At 37.7% G+C, this 27388-nt stretch overlaps 1 protein-coding gene across 5 annotated transcripts; it reads right to left on the reverse strand.

Annotated features, from left to right (window-relative positions):
* On the reverse strand, positions 1 to 27385 carry LOC117242759 (dentin sialophosphoprotein-like). Of its 5 annotated transcripts, none has more exons than XM_033509673.1 (13): positions 27075 to 27385; positions 14733 to 14755; positions 13210 to 13269; positions 13023 to 13105; positions 11833 to 12205; positions 9813 to 10336; positions 8868 to 9229; positions 8496 to 8683; positions 8288 to 8413; positions 7814 to 7870; positions 7578 to 7703; positions 3094 to 5651; positions 1 to 551 (listed from the first exon to the last, which is right to left on the reverse strand). In XM_033509673.1, exons 1-13 carry the CDS (start codon positions 27095 to 27097, stop codon positions 489 to 491), a joined length of 4566 nt encoding a protein of 1521 aa, XP_033365564.1. In that variant the 5' UTR covers positions 27098 to 27385; the 3' UTR covers positions 1 to 488. The 5 variants fall into 5 exon arrangements, with proteins under 5 accessions (XP_033365564.1, XP_033365566.1, XP_033365565.1 ...); XM_033509675.1 differs by having other exon boundaries at positions 3094 to 5246; positions 27075 to 27383; XM_033509674.1 differs by lacking the exon at positions 13210 to 13269 and having other exon boundaries at positions 27075 to 27384.
* Between the last annotated feature and the right edge of the window lie 3 nt (positions 27386 to 27388).

Genomic DNA, 27388 nt, shown 5'->3' on the forward strand with positions numbered 1-27388 from the left:
TTTAAAGTGAACTTTACAAATAATTTATTTTACACAACTTACATAAATATAGCACAATGATAGATCGAGGTAACGTGATGGTATTCGACACGAATACACTTCGCGTTGATTCCTTTTGGCGAAACAGGAAATCACCGCGACCAGGTGACGATTATTTTCAATTTTGAAATCGAAAAACCAGTCACGTGATTCGTTTCAGTGAATGTCGTTAGTTGTCGATCGTTCGAATGACCGATCGATCTCTCGAAAGTTCTTCGTCTTCTAACAATATGCGCACACCGTGGGATTAAGGGAGAAGAAGGAGTAAAATAAAGAGAATGGCGGAAGGGACAAGACGAAACCTATACGGGGCAACAAATACAGTGAGGTGACTTGGGAAGATCTCAGCAGCAGTCCTGTGGTATCGATGGTTGTCGTGTTAAAACGAACCGCGACGAGTCGTCGTAAACAAAATAAAAAATAAAAAAAAGAAAGAAAAAAAAAACACACTAGCAATGCCATGTTTCTGATGGAGGCACTCGTCCTTGCTCAGTAATCCGTTGCATCGGGACCTAAAAATTCAGACAGACTAGATTATTAACGTCCTATAATTATCCTATGCTTTGGTTAAAAAAGAAAAGAAAAAAAATAATAAAAGAACTTGGAACTCTGCCGCGCTACGATTTTTATAGAGAATAATTATTTTTTTTTAATAATTATTCTAATTATTTTTTATGTAGAAAGGATTCAGCGTCGTTGAATTCCATGAAATAATTGATTCTTATTATAGTTTATAATTCGTTCAAAATTTGTTGGCTACTCAAGATACGATTGAAAAATAGTCGTCTACTATTGGTTTACTAGAAACTATTAACCATAAAGTGGGGAAAATTGGGAAAATGTTGAGTAACCAGTTACGATTTAACAGACTGTAATAGTTACAATTTGAGCAATATAGTAAAATGACAATAGCAATAGTTGTGATTACGGTAAAATGCTAATCAAAAGCAACGAATGACACTAATTATTATTTGTTCAAAGCATGGATTATTTCAGTAAGTAGCTCTATTAACGATCGATCGATTATTATCGATCATCGAGGCGTTAATTTACTTACGACTCGTTCTGCCTCTGGATTTGATAAATCCAAACAATCGTATCGATCCGATAAATCGCGATATAATCGTCGCGCTTCGAACTCATGGCACAATATACAACAGAACAAATGCATCGTGCATGCATGGCGTGCGTATTCAGGGGCTGTCCTGAATTAGAATGTTCTACAGCAGCGTTTTTTGTGATTTTTTTTAGAAGGGAAAGAAAGAAATGAAGTTATTGAATTTTGAGGTATGGTTTTATATATATTTAACGAATACAAAATAATTTTTTTTAAGTAAAAAAAATAAATTGTAACAGATTTCTAAGCCTGTTTCAGGGGCTGCAGTTTTCAATCGCCGTGAAAGATCTGCCTCGTAATTCTTGATTGAAACAAAAAACCAAAAAAGGATTAAATTATTATATATTTTTCTTCTGGGTGAACTAAACGACGACAGCAAAAAATGTGAAATTAAAAATTTTGGTGGATTTAAAAAAAAATGTGTTTTTAAAAAAGAGATATAAACTTTAAGGTGCTATAACAATTATTTAAATAAGCTTTTTTCTGCCTTCATTTAGTTCACCTAGAAGAAAAATGTATAATAATTTAATCCTTTTTTGGTTTTTCGTTTCAGTCAAGAATTACGAAGTGGATCTTTCACGCCGATTGAAAAATGCAGCCCCTGAAATAGGCTTAGAAATCTGTTACAATTTATTTTTTTTACTTAAAAAAAAATTATTTTGTATTCGTTAAATATATATAAAAAACATATCTCAAAATTCAATAATTTCATTTCTTTCATTCCCTTCTAAAAAAAAATCATAAAAAACGCTGTTTTAGAACATTCTACTTCAGGACACCCCGTTCAGGATTATTAAAACAGGAAAACGATTCGCGTTATTCACAGGATACGGTCGATTACACAATCAAGCATGCATGAAATATTTTTATTCGCAACATAATGCAGTTGTGGGTCGAATCAAGAGGCAATTCTGCGTGAAATCACACTCTGCAAAGATTACGAACGTAATAAATCACATCGTCTTCCTTTTGGCAATCGTTCTTTTGCACTCTGAAATGAAACACTGACAATGAATTTTGTTTGTTTATCTTAACGTTTTCGCTATGCAAAAATACCGCGAGAACATATTTGTAGATAATGATTTATCGCTGGTCTCGTTCTTTATAGATCATTGATACCCACCGATGATAAAAAAGAACGAAGAAGACGGAGCAGTGCGAAGGTGCTGCCAACTGGCTTGCAAAAGGATAACAGAAATACGATAAAAACAAGACATACGAAGCGTTAATGTTGATCCAGGAGAGAAGACAAACTAGAATCGCATCGTTTGGACCAGAGGCGGCTGGTTAGTGACAAATCTCAGCAAAGAGCAAACAAAGAGAAAAATAAATAAAAAGAAAACTCCGAATCACGGCTGACAGGATCGATTCGTTCGCGAAGTGAAGAAAATTGACAAGGAAATAAACAAATAAAAAAATTAATAAATAAAAACAATTACACCCGTGTAGAAGATCGGTGCCCGTTCGACAACAAACGAAACACATGAGTAGAATAGAAAAAGAAGAAGAAACAAAGACAAAAAAAAGTAGAAAAAAACACTAGAACGATAGAAGAGAATATAAACAAAAAAAAAATAATAAAATAAAATAAACAAAATATACAAAAAAAATCAGGAAGAAAATGCGAATAGATAAATATATGCAAACGATATGTACCGATAGAAAAAAAAACCACGTAGCCTGTAGCCCCCCGGGCATAGTCAGCCCAGTCTTGCGAATCTAGAGAAAAGTTGCGCGAGGCTCGTCCGTGGACCGGTTGCTCGCGGCCAAACGCGGCCTCATTCTGCCCCGGGCCATCAGCAATGGTCACTTTTTAGGTTAGCTTGGAAGGGCGAGGAATTTGGACAGGATGACACCATCGAGTTGGTCTGTTTGTTCGTTCGCAACGTCTGTGGCACGCTTTTCGTACTTTTAATCCGTGGACAAAGCACGTTCACCTTGTACGACCATAATGGCCTTCTACTTTCCAGGACCTTGAAAGCCAACGATGGCACCACGTCGTGATCCACCGATGGTGCCGGAGGTTTGGGAGTTTTCCAAGCTTGATAGTACGGGTCTTCCTTGCAGGAAATTCGATCTTGTCGACCTTGACGAAACACGTCGCCATTTTGGTCCGGTAACCTGGAATTGTCCGCGTCGTGAAGTCTCTTCCACGATTGTTCGCAAATTGGCGAATATTCTGGAGATGTCACGCCGCTAGAGTAATTGGAACAATAATTCTCGTCGTAATTGAAGGCGTTGCTCTTCAGAGGTAGGTTAAGGTATTCTTCAGTCGAAGAAGATTCATTGGTTTTCTCTGTATCTTCTAGGAGGATCGAGTCGTCGTTTAGAAGCCTGAACAATCTCGAGTGAGTCTGAGTCCTCTGATACTTTCTCATGTTTTTCGATGAGGTGCATTCCGAATCTGTATCCACTTCGGAGATCATGCGACTCATGTCCGAAGTGACGCCACTGTCTTCGTCGTCCGTCTCTTCTCGGGAATTCTGCACGCTCAACAGGTGCTTCGACTCTTTGCTTCTTTTCTCTTCAATACCTACCTCGTCTTTGCCTTTTTTTAACAGGTCACTGTTTCCTTCAGACTTATCCACTCGTTTCATCTTCGAGTCTGTACTTTGTAACTTGTCAGAAGACTCCTTGTTGTGTTGCGAAGATTCCTCTGCCAAGTTAAACTCAGAGACGATCACTTCAGGTTTCAGGATGTTTCTGTTGAAGTCGCGCGTCTCTGAACCAATGTCCTTTGCTGTCGCAACGTGAGTGCAATTATTTTCTTTATTCTCTCTGGTCACAGAATCATCGTTACTTTTCATATTAGCGCGTTCTTCTTGACCCTTGTTCGTCCTATCTTCTTCCTTTTTCACGCTCGTCTTTCTCCTAATCGTGAACTCTGTCTCCACAGTCTCTTCGCAATTGATTTTACCAAATCTAGTAGGAATCTTCCTCAAAGTAAAATTCACATGGGGTACTACAGGATCTTCGTCCTCTTTCACCTTACTTTCCGTCGTTTCCTCCTTCGTCCTTTCATTAGAATGATCCCTGTCCTTTTGTTTGCTGTCGAAGCTCTTCTTTTTAACTACAAAATCCACAGTAGTGTCATTCTTCACTACAAAATCCGCGGAAACCTCATTAGCCTTCTCCATCTGACTTCTACTGTCTTGGACCTTCGACTTTCTGCTTTCTCCCTTGCTATAACCTCTCTCAGGCTTGATGGTGCTGTCTCCAACAATCACTGTGGTCACATCTTCGTTATTTTCAGATACAGAAAATTTAAATCTCAATGGCAGACTCACGCTGACTGTTGGCGCGTCAGTATCATCAGGAGGGTCGTCAATGGCTTCGAGAGGCGTCTCGTTCCAGTCTTTCACACTTCTAGGCCCTCGGGCTCTAGGACTCTCGGAATCTGGACGCTCGACGTCCTCGTAAATCACGCTCAGTTGATGAGGAAACGTGCTGGTCTGCGTTTTCTCCACGTTGTCCTCCACTTGTTGCTCAACATCTGCTCCAGAATCGACATTGTTCTTACAGGATGATTCAGAATTTTCGTCCTCGTTGCAAGATTCTTTGCTCGAGCTATTTTTAGTCGGATTCCTCTCATCGTCATTTTCTAACCTGCCATGAGCATTCAGTCCCGTAGAGTACGCTAAATAAGAATCAGAGTCGTCGCTATCGGAAGAAGAATCATCAGAATCACTGCTACCTTTAGACGATTCGATGATGGACTCGTTGTCAGATTGCGATTCCGTGTCGGTGGAGTCGCTGGAGTCACTCGTGTCGATGTAGGTATAGTTTGGAACGTTGACATTGAGACTTCCATTGGGGCAAGATTTCGTCTCTGGTCTGTTAGAATTCTTGTTATCCTCGTCTACTTCTGACACGATTATCTCACCAGGAATCTCCTCTTCATCGGTGATATTCATCGCAGTAGTACAGTCACTGTCTTTGCTATTGTTGCTGGCAGTTCGTGACACGCTGTTCACCTTCTCCCATTGCAGAACACCATTTGTACTATCATCGTTCTCCCTGGCAATTTTACTTTCCAGTGCTTTATTTCCTCCATTATTTTCCTGAATATTCTCTGCAATATCTGCAATATCTGTAATATTCGTTGAGTGAATTTTTGCTACTATCACATCACCACAGACTTGTTCACAATTGTTATTGCAATTGTTATTGTTCTGTGGAGCAACTGGGACGATGTAAGGTGGGTAAACACCAGAATATGCGTTTTTATTATTCATCGGATCATACTGTGGATAAGGTGAATAAAGTGGGTAATTTTGATTGTAAATAGGAAAGTATACGTAGGCAGTGTTATCAGGATGATAAGGGTAAGATTCGTTCGCGACACCAGGATATGGAAGAGGGTAGTAACCCCACCAACCACTGTCGGGGGTCCAAAATGGAGGAGGACAGGGAGAGAGGAAGACACCCTGCTGATTGCCCGGCACGTTATTCTCTGTTTGGCAGTGGTAATCTGCTTGACGATTTTCTTGCGTGGCTACAACAAACAGCACAATGCATTCAGACAAGAAGTTCAACTGTTCCTATTGGGGTGTGATGTGGTCTTGCGTTTCTCCCTTTTCTATTTTTGCTTCTCTGCTTTTATCCCCTTCTTTTCACCCGCACACTTCCCTTTCTCTTATATTACACGCGATATTCTTTCTTTTTCATATTAGGCGATGGAAGAACGAGCAATAGACATTCATTTCATGTTCTGTTTAAGCTTGAGGCTCATTTCAAATTCACAATCTCGTTATTATAGATATCATGGAATATTGTTAATTCTGATAAGAAATGACTTGGTGGCTGAAAAAACCTTACCCAACTAAAGGCTACAGGAAAATTCCAAAAGATAAAAGATTAGATAAGAAATACAGTTCTTTGAATACACAACATGTTTGGTGAACTAATTATCAAAGAAGCAGTGTTTTGCGCGCAGTATGTACACAACTTGTACTATTATTTACCAAAAAGAATATACATAGAATATAAGAAGAATATCTTTTACTAGCAGAACAACTGTTTTTAAAGAACATCTGTGTGTATTTAAATTTCACTAACGTCAGTATTCATGGGATATTCAGGAATTTTTATTTCTTCTAGGCAAAAATGTTCCACTCTATTATGTTGAAATATTGACTTGGCAACTAAGTGGTTGCGGACTTTGCCAATAGTGTCTAATGACAAAATCCGCAATCACTTAGTTGCTAAGCCAATATTACAGAAAACGAAATAAATGTCTACCATGAACGATCCTCCGTTGGCTGTGAAAAATCGACGGACAAGCGAGATGCCACGAGGATAAGCAACGAGTGTAGTCGCGGACGACTACGAAAGAATGAGAGAGAGAGAGAAAGAGAGAGAGAGAGAAAAAAAACGAGACGTGTGATCCTGTGTTCAAAGGAAACGATCGAAAATTGTGAACGCAAAACCAGCTCGTCGATGATCTTCGACGGGACACAAGCGATCATTACGTTCGAGTAGGAAGAACATGCTCGTACGATATTCTGGACAGATGGATCGTAAGTGTCCAAAATAATCGTAGTACGGTTTTACATGCAAATCGATCACTTGCAATCGTATTAAAATCCCAGCGATGATTAAACACGTGTGAAATCAATTAATAAGAACATGCAACATTCCCGGTTAAATTACCCAAAATCCATATATCGTAGCTTGCCATACTTTCTCGTGTATTCATTTCTAAACGAGGAACGGCTATGTCAACGTTGACGAATCGACACGTTTGTTACGACGATGATCGAACGATTTTACAAGCAACATAGTTTACCACGATACTACTCGATCGATGGAAATAGACGAATAATTCACCTACCATGCACTTGTATATGTACGACATATCGAGTGACTGGTGTTTTAAAAGACCATCTCAACAGCAATCATAAGTCTTTATTCGGCGAAAGAAAAGTTCATTATATTGATCGTTGCTCGATGATCGGTGTGTCAATCGTTAAAATACACAGGAACGTCCAGAATGGGCATTGCGTGACAATTTTTCTAATGTAACTTCTGTTGCAACGAGTTTGTCGGGAGAGAAAAGAAATTATTTGAACGAAATTTGAATGGAACGGGGTGAGGGCTTAATCGAGCTGAACGATACCAAGGAATTTTCGTTATTCCTGTGAACACAGGATTCGGGAATGTTCCAGCGACGGCACGCAATCGTTACTTCAAGTTTTAATCATCCATTAGAATAGTAAAGACGCTTGTCATTGAACATTAATGTACAAGGGTCAATAGAAGCTTGTTGCGATTATTAATTCATCATGGACGAGTAGCGTGTTCCTGCATGAATTATGAACATGTTGTACGCGTTTCCTTTCTTCTTCTTTTCATTCAGAAGGATGACAGATTTTTTACGCTTGTTGGTCTCGACGATAAATGTTCGCCGATCGACACTCACCGACGCTCTCCGGCGCTGTCATCGCTTGTAATATCCTGAACGATCTGGAGGGAATCGCGCTGCCCATGTATTTCTTTGGCTCTGGAACCTGTTGCTCGCTTGGTGGTAAGTTCGCTTGCGTTTCTTCTGCAAATATTATATTTATCATATACATCTTTTAGGATTAATGAGAAGCTAATCTTGCTTCAATGTAATGGAAAGCTAATCAGAGAAAAATGACTAACAAGTTTACTTACCAAACGTCTTTGAATTCCTGTTCTGCTTCTTGTTTATGGCGGATGGTGGCCGTGACGCTGCAACGTACGATTTTATTTTATAATTTTATAAGTAGATTCTTTTATAAGTAGAATTTTGTTGTACTATCAGTACATTCGTTATGTGCACACGATATGTATTTTACAAATACTAATAATACAGAGTTGTACCTTTATGGTCGATGGATTCCATGGAAAAGTGATAAAAGTATACGTTTTTTAAAAACAAGATGAACACATATGAAACGATATATATATAAAATTGATATTTATCTATAGAATTTTGTTAGAAATTTCCAAGCTTCCATAACGTTATAGTAATAAATTTAATGTTTAGAAAGATACAGAATTTTCTACTGACATTTCATTTTATCTACAATTTTCAAAGTCATGTTTTAACTATTTGTATCACTTTCTCTCTGAGCCTGTCAATCGATTGAAACGTAAAAAACTTACTCGTGTTCACAGCAGGAGCATCACCGGACTCCGTCATAGTCTGTAGGAAGCGGAAAGCTCGAGAGGGTATAGCACCACCACGATATCTCGGATCTTCCTCGTGATGAAGAGAAGATTCATTGTCGACTATAGAAAGAAGAACACGTAGTAATAACAGAATAATCAAACGATAAAAAAACAGATCATTCTGGTAAAATACGATCTTTACTTTGTTCCTTGAATTTATTCATCAGAATCCTATCGTCCTCTGACAATTGAAGTTTACGCATCTGTTCAGTGTCCACGTCGTTCGTTGAATCCGTGTCTGTGATCTTCTGAAGAACTCTGAACGATCGAGATTGAACTGGACCAGAATCCGATTGCTGAACTTGCACAGGTATAATACGTTGCGCCATCCTAATAGCAATAACACAACAATTAATTCAAATTTATATTTTGACTAAGATATAAATTTATATTAGCTTCTTACTAGATTATGAATTTTTATAAATTCTTACAATATTATTCAATCTTTATGATATTTCTTCTACTTACAAGTCTACTTATAAGATAATTGTTACATTTCTGAAAATAAGCTTACACTTTCTGGTTCTGATTCTCAGCATTAGACGCGTTATTCCTAAGAATCGGTTGCGAGTACGAGGTATTCGAAGTAGCTACACCAGCAGGCTTCTTATCACTTCCCTCGATCATAATTGGTATAATGTACGCGCCACCTGTCGATTGTTGAGACACCTGATTCTGGATCTGATTCTGAACTTGATTCTGCATCTGATTCTGAACTTGACTCTGAACTTGATTCTGCACCTGGTTCTGAACCTGATTCTGAACCTGATTCTGAGTCGGTTGTCCCCAGCGCTGCTGATGATGTGGACTCGCTTGCTTGAATTGATGGTGACCAGGCTCTGGTTTTACGTCGAACACAGACGGCCTATCCTCAATCTGGACACAAATGATTATTGTATGTTAATATACTATGATTTCCATACTTCATTTTACAATTCTTTCTTCTCTAATTATTCTTTAAACTCAAAGTTTTAAGCAATTCGAGGGTTGAAAGATCTGTTGCAACAAGAATGCAGCTCCACTTTCTGATAATTCGAATAAACCAACAAAAACCAATTGAAAATCGAATCATCTTGAAAATGTGTGAAATAAATATTCAACTAATATTCATAATAATAAATTTTTGTATTTTCGAATATGAAACCTACGCCTCTCTTTTTCTTCCAATAAACTGGACTTAAATATTGGAGCTGCCTTTTTGTTACTGCGTGTTCTTCTATTCTATTTTTCTATTCTAACAACTCTTTTACTTGCATTTCTTAAATAAAATAACAGAAATAGTTTTGTAGGTAACCGAAACGTTAAATCTTTAACCACCAAGAAATAGCACAGTCCAACTAAAGATCTGATCCACCGATCGTTGAATTTATCAAATGAATGGATTGACGTGAGTTACAGTAGTCAGCAAGATCGTGAAACTACTTTCGAACATCTGCCTCGCATGATAATAAACACTTACGCGAATTGGTATCATGCGTTCTTGCGTCTGCGTTGGATGAATCTGTTGCGTTGCAGAAGGACTAGAGAACGGACGTTTCTGTTGCTGATTGAATTGCTGAGGCTGCTGGTATTGGTATTGTTGCGGTTGCTGAATTTGCGATGGTCTCTGTTGTGTTGGTTGAAGCGGCTGAGACTGCGGCCTCTGTTGAATCGATTGCTGTCTTTGTTGGGTTTGTTGCCATTGTGGTGATTGTTGCTGTGTTTGCTGAATCGAAGGCGCGTAAACCGGTGGTGACGTTGGACTATCCGGCGAAGACGATGACGTGCTCTGCTGTTTGTTCACGCTCGAACGTTTCGCCCACTCTGGTAATTCTTCCTGTGGCTTGTTCTTATTCTGCAGCCACGGAGTTGGCGCCTTTGTCAAAGTCACTTGAGTCGGAGTGCTCGGACTCTCGGGTGTGTTCGGCTGAACTGCGATCGTGGGCGTTACTTTGGTCTCTGCTTTGGTCACGTGTTTCGGTGATTCTGGTTGCTTCTCTGGAGCTGAAATGACAAAATTATGGCATTCAATTTTTTCCGTTGTCCGGTTACTTTAGATTTTTGCTCGATGATAATGGTATAGCGGTACAAAAATCAACGGAAGATTTGAATCGAGAGAGACACATATTGCTGTGCCTTGGAATACCAACATTGTTTTGGATTGCTAGGTTCAAAGGTAAACGAACTCCGGATAAAACATTACCGCCATTATTTGTAACCATAAACCGCAGTTCGAACTTTTTACCATCGGTCGATACATGTAGACGAACGTGCTCTCTAGGACAGTTAGTATAGCGAGTCATGCAGTGGCTTACGGAAGTATTCGAACGCTTACACTTACAAATTTCAATTAATAAAACGAGCTGTACTAAACTAATTTGTTAAGACAATTTGGTATTTATAGCGACGGGAAAGTGTCAAAATTACATCAGTAAAATTTGAAAACGATTCAATAATACAGACAGGAATTATGATATTTTTATTAGAAACATTCACGATGAGTGTCTCAGAAAATTATTCGAACGCTGTAACACTGTTGATAACTGTTCATCTTCTTTTGCAACGAATGTAAACATCATTGCTAAATGAAAATATTGGTGCACTTGAAAACACTTGAAAACAAAGCTCGACCAGGTCGACTAAAGAAATTGACTGGAAGAGAGGAGAAAGTTATCATTCGCGAATTAAAAAAAATCCTATATACTACAAATAATCTCAAAGCAAGTATTGAAAGATAAAATTATAGAAATATGGAACTCCGTTGAGTGTAGTTTTACAAAATCATTGGTTTACAGCATGGAACGTCGATTGAGACACACTACTGCTGCTAAAGGTAGTCCAACAAAATATTAATATTAAATAATTTAATAACATATGTAGCGTTCAAATACTTTTATTAGCCAGTCATGTTTCTATGCCATGCGTGTTTCTAATAAATAAATCAATTTCTACCTATGTTGTTGAATCCTTCGCAAATTTTACTGACATAATCATAAGACTTCCTTCTTCCTATTGACATCTGCTTGTCTAAGCAAATTGCTTTAATGTACATTATTTCGGCCATTCAAGTTTGTATATGTAAGCGTTCGAATACTTTTGTGAGCCACTGTATTTGTGAGTTTTAATTATTAGAAAGTTCTGTAGCGGTGCAGAAACATCATAGAAGAAGACTTGACTTCTTGCAAATAGATTTAAAATTCTGAGGAAATTTAGACTTCACAATTCATATGCACAGTCTCTAGAAAATCTATTAAGAAATGTTTACCAGGTGGACATAAGTGGATTTGGAGAGATTTTTTTTTAATAAATTGCTTTCATCCAATCTACATGACTGAGTAGAGACAACATCATCAGTATTCTGTTCGAGGTCAAGTGTTTAGCGACTATCATTATAATTATTATTATATCTGAAAGTATTTAACTTGTTTTCTAAAAATTCTACTTTTTCTTCATCATTTTCTCAACTACGCTCTCACATTTTTACCATCAAGTATACTTACTAGCAGGTTGAATCTTATTGGCAGGAGGTGTAGATGGCGTTCTATTGACAGACGGTTGAACCGGAACATTGGTCGGAAAGACAGGGATCGCCACTTGAGGCTGAACAAACAGATTAGCCCCGGTGTTTTGTGCTGGTGTCGGCTTCGGTTCAAGCGCCGATTTTGGCGGACCCTCGATTCCCTCGTCGTTCGCATTCTTCGCCACTCTGCGTGCCATTCGTGGGCTTCGAATTTGAGAAAGGTCCAATTTTCCACCCATTCCCGGTGTATACGTGAATGGTTTCTTATCCTTGGTCAGCATTGCATTCTGAATGGCCGCTGGTGGTTCGTAAACATCGTTGTTAGCCATCTGCGGCCTTCTTGTCACCGGTGCCTACGATTCAACGTCTCCCTTAGCATTTTTGTGATCGTTAAATGTTAATTACACAGTCGCATTACGTGATATTAAAATAGAAGCCTCGCGTTTGGCAAATTTTTCCAATTTTTCACCTTCAAAAATACGAATATAGTGAGAATAGTAAATTAAGTTGATTTTGAAGGTATCAAATTTGTCAATTACAGAGTCGAAGATATTATACTTCATACAAGGCTATTCTTCTTCGTCTTTTCTTTTTGTTACGTGCTTAAATTATTTTTAAATATACTGGAACAAAGAACTGTACATGTGGAAAACAAACACTGAAAGAGAATACACGTGGAACAAAGAGAAGATACAACAGCCTTGAGATCTCTTTAATTTTGGACCAACTATAATTCCTCGTGAAACATCTTTTATCTTAAATCTACCCTTTCATCGCGACCTCGCATTCTTTCCATAAATCCTCATATATATATGTATATGTATATGCCCTCGTTTTCTTCAGGCTATACGCTTCAACTTGACCCAAGAAATCCTTTCATCTGAACACTCACCATTCTTAGTTACCCAACTGAATAAACTGAAACACAAGCAGAAGGAGAAACACTCTAACACTAAGAAGAATTCTTTTTCAAACAATATTACGAACGATTCACAAATAAAATATTACACTTGAAGTTGAACAATTGGTCCAATCAACGCACATAATATTTTCCGTCTTGTCCTTCCTTTCGTTTGGGTCAGTTAAAGCTTCCTACGTCATGCCACTAAAACCCGCGAGGATCGCTCGCAACGAGCGATAAACGCCGACTGAATACGATCTTCCACTTACCTCGATGGTGTTGATCCTCATGGCCGGCACCTGACCAGGCACTGGAGGTGGTGGTGGCGGTGGAGGAGGCACGGGACAAAGTCCTGAAACGATTAGCGATTTAGTGGAATGCTAACGAGTGGCCAGCTATGCGGGATGTGTGCGCATCGTTTTCGCTGCACTTTCACACGTTCTCTATATGCCTCACCAGAAACCCTGTGGCCGACTCTACTCGTCAGATTTACCGCCGTCGTAACCTCTGCTTCGTCTGCCAAGAATTCCAGCAGTTTACAGTTTATAGCGATATTAAAGGTAATTCGTAAAAGTATTGACAAAATTGTTTATATGATAGAAGCTAAAAAACGAAATTAGGCAGATTTACCAGCTAACGTTTATAGTTTGGAGTGATATAAAACATGGTTATTGTTTACCATCATGGAAGTTGACAGGTTGACCGTGACGGTGGCCATCAGTGACATAGGTTGTGAAATTTTTTATTGGGTTGGCAACTAATTGGGGATTTTGTCATTAGGTGGTAATAACAACATCCGCAATCACTTAGTTGCCAACCTAATAGAACGATCGAAGTAAGATGAATTTCATAAATTAACAAATTTTCAACGATGCGAATGACAGATAACATTGTCACAGGGAAAAATATACTCGTCGAATTGAGATACCTTCCTTCTTCTCTCCTTTCCAAAATCGGTATAAAAAGTGCACAAATGTAATGTAATATTTCGCAAGAATAAAATGTTGCAGTGTAGCGTATTTCAATCTGTGGCGACTCCAGCGGCAAAATATATAAAATTCGCGTAGCGGTCGACGTGTTAGATATTGGACAGATTTATTATCGTTGTAACCTCCTCTTTGAACTCATCTCTCAGGAATTCGACGAGTTTACAGTTTACAGTGGTATTAAAACGGTAGATACACAGTATTGATAAAATTGTTTATACGATAAAAGTTAAGAAAAATTAATGTTACTTAAGAAAACAGTTACCACTCGCGAGAAGTTATTTTTCTATATTTTACAGTTAAATCTGCAAGTGTGAACGAACGAAAGTCTATTTACAGCGGGAAGTTTGGAATGTAACCTTATATGGGATTAAGTTTCGCCGTGACCAATGCGTGAATCGTAAAATCGTAATACGATGATCGCCAGTAAACGGTAAATTCGATCTTTTGTTGAACTTTTGATTCGTACTCGGCCCTCCTGTGCAAGTGGGCTCGATGTGGATCTCGAAGATATTGTGGGTTCATTTGGAATTTGTGTATTTAGAGACGTTTTGTGTACACACGGAGCGAAGCTGCCGGCTGTTTCTCCTGTTTCCAGAGATACGGAAATCTCGTGTAGCTTGCGTGATGCCAAAGTAAACACTGTTTCTATGTTGCATAAGAATTTTTTTTCGGAGGAAATACTTTTTTAGATATTTAAAAAATCGAAAATATTGACGATATTTGGAAAAAATTGTATATGTATGTTTTTAACTGGTTTTTATAGGAATTCATATTGGGTAAGGAATCTGTAATATTGTTTTATCGATGGACTGCCAGAAATGTTTGTAAACGTTGAAACGACGAATCTAACTAACTGCATAGCTCGAACTTTCCGTTTGCTGGTTATCATGAGGCAGCAGTTATTATTTGCATACGTCGCATATCTTCGTTGCTACGTTTTACGAGCAACCAAGCCCGCGAATTATTTTGCTTGAACGTGGATACACGTACCTGTCACTAGGCCGTCTGAATTCCTGAAACGAGAAACATTTGATCACTTAGGAGGATACAGTCGTCGAAGTATTAACCCTTTGCAACTGATAATATTTTATCTCATATAAACAATTTATTTTATGAAACAAAATCTATATACGTATTTTATATAAATTCTTTAATAAAATATTCGTGTATAATTGCAAAGGATTAACGAGATTAAAAATGTTATGGATAACATAGATATTTTAAAATTACAACACTTTTTCCTATTTACTCTTAAATTAACGTACGGTATTAAATTATTTCTTAACGATTATAGATTCTACAAATTTTCTAGTTATTTCAAAAAATATGTCCATTTGTCCAGGAATCACTCGATATCCATCTACGTAAACATAATTTTATTCTTTGAAACAAAATCATTGTATTAGGTATATGAGGTTATGCAAACCGATAATAATATTAGGTTGGCAACTAAGTGATTTTGTCATTAGGCGATATTGACAAAATTCGCAATCGCTTAGTTGCCAACCTAATAATACTGAAATTTCATGAAATTTCTAAAGCTGACAGAAACATCAATTCATCGATTCGTCAACATGTACAGCAATGACAGGCCATAAACCTGACCACCATATCAAGACATCGAAGGCAATTTTATTCTAGTGAAGGCAATGAAGTTAACGCTTAGAGAAAACGGCTGTTCAGTTTATTGTAAAATCACTAACGTCACGTGTCTGAGCAATAGAATTGTGATAACATATAGAAATAAATAGGTATGACATGCGTGTTGATAAAGTAATGATTAGATATATGTATATATGTTCATTGTACGTGTAATGACTTAATTTAGATGATGAGTATCAGAGATATGTTTATATACGCAATTAAGACGACAGTGCTACATATTTAGAAGTTGTTTTCAAAGACGATTTCATTTGACATTGACACTCACAAATTAATTCGCGGATCGCAATTAAAGTCAATGTTAGGAATGGGAAGGTTAAAGAATGTATTGAAGTAAAAAATGTTCATGTTGAATAATTTCAATCATCCATAGGCAGACGCATATTTTTTCCATACTACATAGGAAAATTGCACTGTTTATATTCAAGCGAATTAATTAATTCTTATTCCAGACTTTAAAAAGATTTAGAAAAATTCTAACACGCTTATCAAACTTTCTACTAACAATTAGTTACAAAATCGTTCACGATGTTAAACATTCGAATTCTTCCCTTTCTGGCAATAAAATATTTCTTTCGAAATATTTCCATGGTAAAATTTCATTTAGGTGATCGATTCAATTTGTCTACGTCAAAAGTCACTAAAAGTGTTTATATTCCAATATGCCATTGAAGATATCAAAAGGTTGAATTCTCGGGAAACTATTAAGCAAATGATCATCAGTAAACATCATCGCGATAATACGTGTAGAGATACGTATATGGAGGATTTTCTTTAATATTAGTTGGATACATTCCTGCGTTATCTGTGGAACGCAGTTATTCGAAACGTTGAGTCATATCGCGTGGTATCGGTATTTTGGTTCACCTACGTGCACTACATGACATTCGCGCACACCGAGAGCTGCTGTCAAAACGACTTGTTTCGATAGCTTTAGGATTGCGTCGGTGGTCGCGTTCCAATTACCGTTTCGAGGGCGCAGTTCAAAGTAACATTGAATGAAAGAGGTTATGGTTGCCGATGGAAGCTTGGAAATTTTTTACTTGAATCATCGTCTGGTTGGAAAGTGACTTTCATCAACTGTTTCATAGAATTATCAATTTCATTAATTTTATTCATTTCCATTTCATTTTTCCCATTTCAATATCTAGAAAATCAAAAAAGAAGTTTGTATTCTTCCTTGGCAAAATTGTCGTTAGTTTTGTTCAATGTATAATGTTGAAACTGACAACGTGAGTTCGCGCTCGCCATCTATATGCAGATGCGCTAGTTACAAGAAATAGTAACTAGAAAATAGTTCTAGATATAATCGATAGGTTTAATCGATAGGTGTTTGTTTTACTGTTTAGTCAGTCCATGTAAGAAAGTGCAATAAAGGTTGTTCAGCTCAGAACGGTGTGATAGATTTATCTGAAGAATAAACTAATAGCTATTGTGATTCTACCTCTAAATAAACAAATAACAACATATAATTTTATTCTTCTTCTTAACTTTAACAAAATTACCATTTTATTTATCTCCAGTATATACTTTCCAATCCAATTTCAAATTTCGGGTTCTTGTTTTAAGAAACTACTTTAAAACGATTTCTTCCAGTAGACGAGACTTCCAGTCATCACGACTATGTTTAACGACTTAAGTCTTTATCAATATTTTCATTATGTAAAGTTTAGCAGAATTCTTATTTTAAGATGCGATTTTATTGTTTAAGACACGAAGGAGGATACATTTCTTGAAGGATATATTTTATCGAGCAAGACAATTGCCGTTTAACTGATTTAGCGAAAGCACTAGGTGACCTGGTAAAGCAAGAAGTTCTAAAATACTCGAATCGAAGCACCTTTCTATTTTCAAGTGTGCAAAGTAGTCGAGAGCAAGAAGATTTATTTCCTGGGCGACACGGTAGCCGCTGCTGTCGTGTGTTTGCCGTCGGTTCAACTGAATTGCTTTTGGAATTATCAAGGAAAGAATGAGAAACGGTAACCTAAATATGTATCGTCGCGACCGCAACTTATCTTTCGATGACTCGACTATGTTTCATCGCCTAATCCTTTTAAGGAAGTCATCGCGCGTAGGAAGGTTGCTCCGTTTAATTAGTTTGAGAAACCCGCGACCATTCTCTTTAATAAATCTGTCTGTTATAAATCACACAAATGTCTTAAAAATTATTGCATTTTAATATTTTCTTTAAAATCTTGTTAAATGTTACTCTGAACACTTTGTGGCTCAAGTTACAGATATACATATATAATGTTATTATGCAATAAACATAATTTATATGTATATATATGTATATAGGATGGTTGGCAACTGGTGGTACAAGCGGAAAGGGGATGATTCTACGCGAAAAAAGAAGCGAAAATATAGAATAAAATTTTTTTTTAATTTTTTTTAATTTTTTCCATCGGGACAACGATCTACAGTAAGATCCGTTATAACGTACCGCACGCGTACCGAGCGAAAATTCAAAGTCGATTTTCTCGAAAACAAAGCCCCAAACGAAAAATTTTTATTCTATATTTTCGACTTCTTTTTTCGCCTAGAATCACCCCCTTTCCGCTTGTACCATCAGTTACCAACCACCCTGTATATATTATATAACGTGTATTGCTTAAGAAAGATATAAATTACATGTGCATTCACAATAAACATTTCTATTTGAAATTGGTTTTGGCAAAAGTACCATTACGCGACGGTACGACGTAGCCATACCATATTTTGTGTTGGGTTTACATTTTTAACATTTGTAATTTAATTTAAGCTGCTCAAAAGCGGTATTTTTATACGATATTATCTTTTCTTTCTTCTCCTGTCCTGAAAACTAGGTCGCAAAATAGGACAGATCAGTAGCCTACTTTTAGTTCCTGCGAGGTTAAGTGACTGCGGGAAGGGTGGGGGAAGGAGGAGTGGAGTGGGTAGGGGATGTCATTTAGATTTATTTACAATATTTACACTTATTGTACAGGCAGAGAGATTGGACGCTACTGGTCCTCTCTCTTTTTTTTCTTTTTTTTTTATGATTTCAATATCCACCAATACTTTTTTATGTTTTTTCTGTGTTTGCCTTTTGTGTCATTCTGCGTTAGAGCCATATTGTATCCCCACCTAGTATCTATGGTCCATTCAAATTTTCTTCGTAAAGTATTGTTTTAATTCCTATTTTTCTTTTTATGTGGTAAACTATGGGTATATTGTTTTCATCTTGGAGGTAATTTTTTTCATCTAGGTATAAGAACGTTTCTGGGGGAATATGGCCTGTTTTGAATGTATTATCGTGGTACTATACTAATTTATCTTTCGTTAAAATTGACAAATGTAACTTGAAATAGAAATAAAATGGTATCGATGCAGGTCGATAAATAAGCTTATAATTTTCAGAATACTCTGATGCTTTATAATCAATTTATGGTAGGTTTGAACCAGGGCCGGCGCAAGACAGGTTCAGCGCGTTCGCCGGAACCCGGCCACGCGTTTTGAGAGGCTCCCTGGTCTACGAAAATTACCCAATTAAAAAATACAAATTTTGATTAACTTTTTACAGAATGACGATACCATTAACAGATGCAAGACATATTTTTAGTAGCGATGATTTAGTTTAAAGGAGTGAAAAAATCATGAAAGGTCAGTGTAACACCGTAAATCCTGGAAACTACTTTAGATAAAAAAAAATCCAGGCGCTTTCAGAGAAATGAACTTTTTAGAGAAATTAAACTACATCAACACTTTTTTCGCAAAAGTCATACAATGATTACAAATTTTCTACTTTCATTGAATTTTTTGCCTCTGGAAAGCGAATTATGCATGCGAAAAAATATTACTTGAATTTGTTTAAAAAACTGCTTATAAACAATGTATAATACGTAACAGCATCTGTAAATTAATAATTCGTCGTTGTAAAATTTAAATGTAGGATTTCAACGTGTATTCAGGACCTCCAAATTTTTGGACCCGGGCCCTCAAAAAGTCACGCCAGCCCTGGTTCAAACTATCCACGTCTAAATGCAATATTTCACCCTAACACGTTACATATTTTGCTGCAGAGAATCATAGTCGATATACAGGGTGGTTGGTAACTGGTGGTACAAGCGGGAAGGGGGTGATTCTACGCGAAAAAAGAAGTCGAAAATATAGAATAAAAATTTTTCATTCGAGGCTTTGTTTTCGAGAAAATCGACTTTGAATTGTCTCTCGGTACGCGTGCACTTTATCACGTCTCGTTATAACGGACCTCACTGTAGATCGTTGTCTTGATGGAAAAATAAAAAAAAAATTTTTATTCTATATTTCGACTTCTTTTTTTCGCGTAGAATCACCCCCTTTCCGCTTGTACCACCAGTTACCAACCACCCTGTATAATACGTAACAGCATTTGTAAATTAATAATTCCTCGTTGTAAAATTTAAATGTAGGATTTCAATGTGTATTCAGGACCTCCAAATTTTTGGACCCGGGCCCTCAAAAAGTCACGCCAGCCCTGGTTCAAACTATCCACGTCTAAATGCAATATTTCACTCTAACACGTTACATTTTTTGTTGCAGAGAATCATAGTCGATATATATTAGGTTGTCCGAACAGTTTCTTTCGTTTTACAAAGTCATAATAGACGGACAAGAATTTCTGTTTTATATTATTTTATTAAATTAGGTATGATTCATTTCGTTCTATTTCTATTATTAGTTTCTATTATAGTTTGTGCATAATTCAATAAACTAATACAAAACAAAAAACATTGTGCATTTATTATTTCCTTATAAAACGAAAGGAACTTTTCGGACAACCTAATACATGTATATTCATATGAATGTAATATTACATCTACATTTATTTTACCACAAGACATTCTACTCGAAAATCAGTATAACTGGACGTGAAATAATCTTTAGATAATAGGAGCTATTAATGGTTAGTTTTGACGGCGCGCGAAACGTTCGTGGCACGAAAAATGGCCAGCAGTCATTTCACTGACGAAATTGCGTGTAGCTTATGATGATCCGCTATTTAAAGAGTCGTTATTTTTACAGTACAGTTTCAAGCAGCGATCGACCAACTATCTGCTCGATATTGATAGTTCTCTATTTTTGCTGGTCCCGTTGTCAGTGTACTTGATCCACTATATTGTCCATTTTCTTTCAACAAGGTGATTGAACTTTTTATAAAAATTCGTTTTAGCAGTTGCGAAAGCTCGTTGATCAATAACAAAAGATCTGTCTAGTCGTTTATCAAGGAAGATTTACGATTTCTAAAATTCGCGAAATAAGGTAAATTTCTTTCCAGATAATGTTTGAATGTAATTCAAAATTATAGCATCTCATTGAGAAACTTTACCATTTCATAAACTCCGATTATTTGGGGTTAGGTTTCCAACTAACCGTCCAAGTATCATCGTTCTCTTTCTATATTATGTATAAAAAACAAATACTAATTTTGTGGCACATTTACAAGCATCTAAGAACAGTCTAGTCTCAAGATACAGAAACGTGTTTCGCAAAACAATGTTCGACCCATGGCAAACTCTCGATGGCGTGCGAAAGTCTCTTTTAATAATAGAATTTTGGAGATATGGCTTCGACACGACGTCGCTTTTTTGGCATGCTAATCGGTGCCACGTGTCTTCTTGTTCTCGATTAAATTACATATGTTGCCACTACCAAAACAATCGAACCGGTAGAAAATTCAAAAAAATTGTTCGATTAACCCATTCCAACCTAACCCTAAAACGAGATCGTAATATTTGCAAGAAAAACGCTATCAAAATCATCAACCGTGAACCCGCCCTTGACTAATTTTAACATTGAATCAGACAGATGACGTCATTGTTATCATGACTGGAATCGTAATTCACGCGGTCGACTTTCTCGGAAAACGCGTTGATCGTTTCCACGCTGCAAAATTTTGCAGGAGAAACGAGACTGGAACGACGAACCAACTGAAAAAAATAATAAACACCGAGGGCGATCGAATAGTTTGCCTCAGCTTTTAGTCGATTCTAGGTGGCGTAAAATCGATTGTTATTTCTGCTGTACTTTCTCAATTATGCGAATGTTTATGCGAATAATCAAACAAATTAAACTAAATTCGTTTCGTCTATTAGATATCATAACTTGTACTTTTCCTTAGATGTTTTATATATTTTTCCACATTACGTGCATTCTGCAGACTGTTCCATTGAAATGTCCCATAAATATGGTTTATGGCGCATGGTTTTCAATTTTATATCGAAGTTTCCCTCGAAACAAATGAAAATTCTCTTACTTGTTAAACGAAGATGAGTTTCTCGTATTTCACTCATCTAATCTTTTGTTTATGATTCATCCGTGGAATTCGTGATTTATATAAATCTTTAGAACCCAATTGGCACTCATTTGCGTTAAGAGTTAACCTACGTTCTACAAATTTGATCGTTCTCCGTGACAAAAAACCTCGTTGTAAATATAATATCAAAGGATAAAATGAAAACACGGAAATGTGTTTTCTGCGATTATTCCGATTAAAGGATGCAGGTTCTCGCAAAAGACGAACTTTCTCGGAAAAGCTCGGTGAGGGCGAGCGGTGGTGGCGCGGTGTCGCGATGCTCGGAACCCAGCCAACAACAGGCCGTGGCTTGTACCAATGTATTTAGGTAGATACGCGAGGCGTAGTTAAATTTAGCGCGGTTCGACCTGCGCGTTACCGCGCCGCACAAAATGCTTCCGATTATTTTATTTTTAGGGCTTCGACGCGTCGTGGCTCCTCCGCGAGCAAGGCGAGCACACGTCAGGTGTCCGATACCGAGCCGATCGGCGAATTAATTTGTCAAACGCTGTTTGCCTTGCGCCAGAAACCGAACAAACTAAAAGGTATCCGATCCAAGTTTTTCTACTCAATTATTCCAGTTTGATACAAAATTATAACTAAATCGCCTCAACGACGACGATTAACCAAAAAAAAAAAAAAAAAAAAAAAACAGAGAAAACAAAGAGCAGTAGCCAAACAGAAAGAATGACTGCAAAATATTTCATCGACCACAAATCGTTCGTTCATCCGTGAAAAAAGAAACGAAATACGATCCTCGCTCGATGGCCTGAGAAAAAAAGGCACGAGGCGATTATCCTGGAAGGAGAAAGCAATGGTCCGGCAAAAACGAGACGCACACAGTCTAGCGACGAGTTGGCTCAGTGTACATCGGTGAACGGATCGATTGTCGATCGACGAAACTTTATACACATGGGAAGTATGGCGAGAAGACGAAGAATAGCTCTCGCGATGAAGAGCGGAGTGATCGACGTCGAAAACACGATGCGTTTAAAAATACACCGTGGCGGCCAGTCGGGCACGGCACGTGGCAATGAACAATTTTCCCGTACCCTCTTGATCGAAGGGTCGTTCACACCTGCGAATTTTCCTGATGACGAGGCGGATCGGCTAAGACCAATAGAGGGAGAGAGAATGCGGCGCGCCTAGTCACGTAGCTGATCAGACAAGAATGGAATCGGTTGGAGCTTAAACTGCGGGGCTCGAGCAAGGTTCCGAGACGTTCAAAATTGGATGATTCGTAGGCGTGGACCTAGAAACCCGTCGGTGTATTTCCATCGCGACAAACGTTCGTCGATCCACCCTGTCCCAATGGAGACCATCGAACGCGATCACCTTTGTCAAGATGAAATATCATTGTCAGGTTAACCACTTTACACTGGGAATTTTATTTCAATTTCGTTAGCAGCAGCTGCCAACGCTTTTAAGTGTTTTGTTTGAAATTTACTTTAACTAAAAAATAAGAGAATTTAAATAAATAAAGGAAGAAAGAAATTCACTTAAATACCAGTTTTATTCACGCTATTGTAGTATTTTGTGATTTTTAAGTGTATCTTGAAACAATTTCCAGCATGCAGTCCTGCTTTTCTTTCTCACATTTCACGAAAAATGGTGGACATGAAAGAATGTCGAGTGGGTCTCGTGGGTCGAGTGGTTAAGGCTACGGTTATGGATTCGTTCGAACAATCAGATATATAGATCCTTCTGAGAGTAGCTATATCGTTCTTGAAATGTTTTATTCCAACGACAGTTAGCTAGAACAAACATCTACTGTTTAAACCATAGCTTAAATAGATCAGGGTGATCAGGTAAATTAGGGTACATCCTTGTGAATAGGAATGTAATTAAAATTTGGAATTCTGCTGGTAAAGCTCTGGTTCCGTTATAACGATGTTAAATAATACAAGGTTTGTTACTTATTTTCTTTTCACCGATGAAGAACGAGAAAAAGATGGCGTCTACATAAGCTTTACACGAATTTATGACCTTCTTTCTTTTTAGGAAAAGATTCACTGTGCAAATAGGTTAGAGTTGCTATCACAAAATCATATACCGGGGAGCAAATTTATATCGAGCTACATTGCAGGAGTTTCCATGAGATATTCATTGTTTGGGAGAAAGAAAGTTTGCATATTTCAAAGGCTCTAGGTTATGTCATAATTGGTCTTTGTAATATTCTATGTACAGTGGAGTTTTTTCAAAGTTCATATCTCATCAATGTTTAGCCTTGGGATACCGGACGCGTGTTGAAGACTACTCTGTGTCTAACAAAACGTCTAAAGACGAACACTCACGCGAACGAAAATTTCGCTGTTGACTGACGTCCAAGCAATATTTTTTGCGGCAGTGGCAAGAATCGGTTGCAAGCGGCATGTGCAACACTGGATGAAGCGTTGGCGTGCGTCTGACTCTAGATGAACGTAGCCAACACGAGGTTTATGTTTTTGCGGAAAAATGGACGTCATCTGAAGCTACAAAGCAAGCTTTGTTTATCGTGCACTGTGCGCTACGCCAACGATGTAAATCTGCAATATGAGATGTGTAACGTAACGAATGAAGAATGGCGGGAAATTTGAATTTGTAACATGAACCTGTATCTCGTGAGAATTGAATTTTCGTGAAGAAATAAAAGACTAGAGGTAATCGAACGGTCCCGATGCATCGATTATTTCATCGAGCTGCCTGCTGAGATTACTCATCCACGTAGATATAGAATCTCGTCGTGGGTGGTAACTATAAACACGTTCCGCGAGCTTCCCTTCGTTCGATGCATCGTCTTAGCTTCTTATTTCCTTTAAAACGTCTGATTTTCTTCTTATTTCAAAATTTCTCCTTTTCTATTTTATAAAATGTCATTTTTCTATTTAATTCGAATTCGTTCATACGATCTGAAGTAAATACACCACTTCGAATCTCGGATGGTTTCATGCAATTTTCCACTTATTTATAACTTATTCTGCTCGACTTAGTTTGGTGTTGCCAAATTGGAAATTGTTGTGCTCAGGTGCATAATGATTTTCACTTTGTGTAATTGTACTCGTTATAAATAGGCCAAAGTTCCTCTTTTCCGAAATATGCACGTTCCAAACGCCTTACGTAACCTAACCTGATCTAATACAAATTTCGATCTCAGAGAAGAATTTTAGACTTTCGATACGTTTCTTTGTTTCTTCCAATTCTATTTCATACACGGTGGCTATAACAAGTATTTGTATGCCATTGCATTTATTATTCCATTTGTAGTATAGTCATTTGGAAATATATACTTTCATTACGAAAATCTGATACTATGAAAATAAAACGTAGAACCTTAAAATAAAATTACAAAACGCTTCTTTGCAGACTAAGGGTACGTAGAAATATTCTTTCTAGCCACTGTACATACTTTCACGCGTGTAAATTTTTATTGGAATAGCGAAGCAAGGTTAGGATCGAGAAATGGTTGATCGATCGTGCGAGAGAAACCCATGCGAAGGAAGCAATTAATCAAAAGCAATATCGAACAGTCACGAATCACTGAACAGAGAATCTTTCGATGAATGCTCCTCGGTGTTTTCCTTTTCAACGACGAAATATAGGTCGAACAGCTCTTTCTTAGAATCGTCGCAAAGCCCGTCGTTCGAACTGCCATCTTCAACGAACGAGTTGCTCACGATTTACTATTCTTTGTCGCTTTTGCCGCCATATTATTTAAGAACGAAAAGGTATCCAGAAACGGAATTGAAATACTCGAAATTGTAATATTTTGGAAAGATACAAAGCTCAGACCGATGTGTCGGATTTATTGCTTCTAATAATTGTTCTTGGCAGACGATTTTGTTTACCGATTTACTATTTCTGCAATTTTGAACTGCTTTAAATAAACGCTGCTAGTGGTGCTAGAAAAAATACCATGAATGATGATTTTAAAATTTAGCATTTGTTAATGCTGCAAATTATACGAAAAAAGAGAAATAAATTAAGAATTTTCTACGGTAGAAAGTTTGTCACATAAACCAACGTTGCGTTAATACATTTCATCCGCCATGTTTTTCAAACAATTTACGTTATCAAATTCTGCTTTTTAGCAATTGTCGCTGTAAAAAAGAATTCTACATTTCTATGAAATTTCAAAAATTTAACACGTAATAATGTTATAATAATATATTGCTTGATGAATTCTATCGAACGTAACAAAATCAAGTTGCAACTTAGAGTAGGAATTTCGTAAGAGGTTATGTGAATTTTCTCAAACGTGAAACTCGGACCCCATGAACGTGAAACCGGGAAGATCCCGACCTTTCTCAATCCCCTAACGCGTTCCAAAACGTCGCCGCTATTTCTGTACAAGCTGGAAGTGAGAATCAACTGCGCAGATTAGCAAAATCGTGATAGCCATCCTCTTACACGAATCTACCTCAGAATCTTCGCAAACATATTTAAACAAATTGCGCACAACCATTGCGCACTCCGATAGCTTTTAAACCTCTTCAGTCGCTTGTAACAAAGCTACTCTGTCCACAGAAGTATCCTCGAGCAACCCCAACAACGAAGCTGAGGAAGCCGAATCGAAACAGCAAAAAGAGCAAGCAGGTCCTTCTCACCGGACGAGTCCTTCCGAACGCCAAACTAGAAACCAGTTTCACCTATCCTACCATTTCTGGTCACCAGAAACTTTCCTTTTTATATACAAATCACAAAATCCTCGAGAACTGGTATCTCTAGAACGGAAACACGAAAATCAACCAGGATATACGTTTTTAGATTTTATTATACTTACATAATTGAGTAGTTTTCAGAAAAAAATGGGATACACATCTACGATAAATACATGGTCAGTTAATGTATTTTATGATGAAAGAGTCGGATTATTATGAAATTTGTAAACGCAAAAGGAACAAGACGGTTTAAGAATTTTTATTACGATTATCACGATAGCATTCGTGTCATCTTTCTAAGATCCTCGTTAGCTCGACGATCACGCGTTTATTTAAAGCAGTAGCTAATATTGGAAAACAAGAACCAAGGCTTGCGATACAATTTTCTAATTCACCGTTATGTCTTACGAGTTCCCTTTCCAGAAAGCTGTTCAATTATTTTTTCAGGATCTTCGAACAACACGCTAGACTATAGCAAAGTTTACGTGAAAGCAACAAGCGGTAGATTCAAGATATCTATCGTTTAACTATAGCAATTTGCTGTTTCAGGACAAAAAGATCTATGTTAGATATCCGAGGATTAGCGGAACAGCCACAATCAAAGAAAAAACTCCCTAGAGCCTCGTGTCAGCGAAATGAAATATCAACGATCGAGAACCCTTCGACGCTTTATCTACTTCATCTGCCTATTTTTCTTTGTCTGTTTTACGAGATAGGAGGAAAAGGAAAATCCACGCTTACCCCACGAACGTCGAGGTGCTCATACTCGGATAGGGTTCGATATTCGCCGCAGACGATACGAAATCCGGTGTGCCGGGTTAAGCTCGCGCCGCCTCGTGCCGCTTTCCACCAGCCGACAGGAACCGGTTCTCTTTCTGGCTGGCCGTACCTGTTCCACGGAGGTCTGTGAGCGTACGAGGAGGTGGAAGGTAACGGATCTGGAAAGGGACGAGCAGCACCGATGTCGACACTAGCACGCGCCCGCTGCTACTGCTGGCTGACCACGATCACCCGGATCGTGGACCACGCTCGGATTCCGCCGCCATTCCTCTTTG

This window comes from Bombus vosnesenskii, unplaced genomic scaffold, assembly GCF_011952255.1.
Source record: "Bombus vosnesenskii isolate JDL3184/JDL3185 unplaced genomic scaffold, Bvos_JDL3184-5_v1.1 scf7180000016278, whole genome shotgun sequence".
Lineage (NCBI taxonomy): Eukaryota > Metazoa > Arthropoda > Insecta > Hymenoptera > Apidae > Bombus > Bombus vosnesenskii.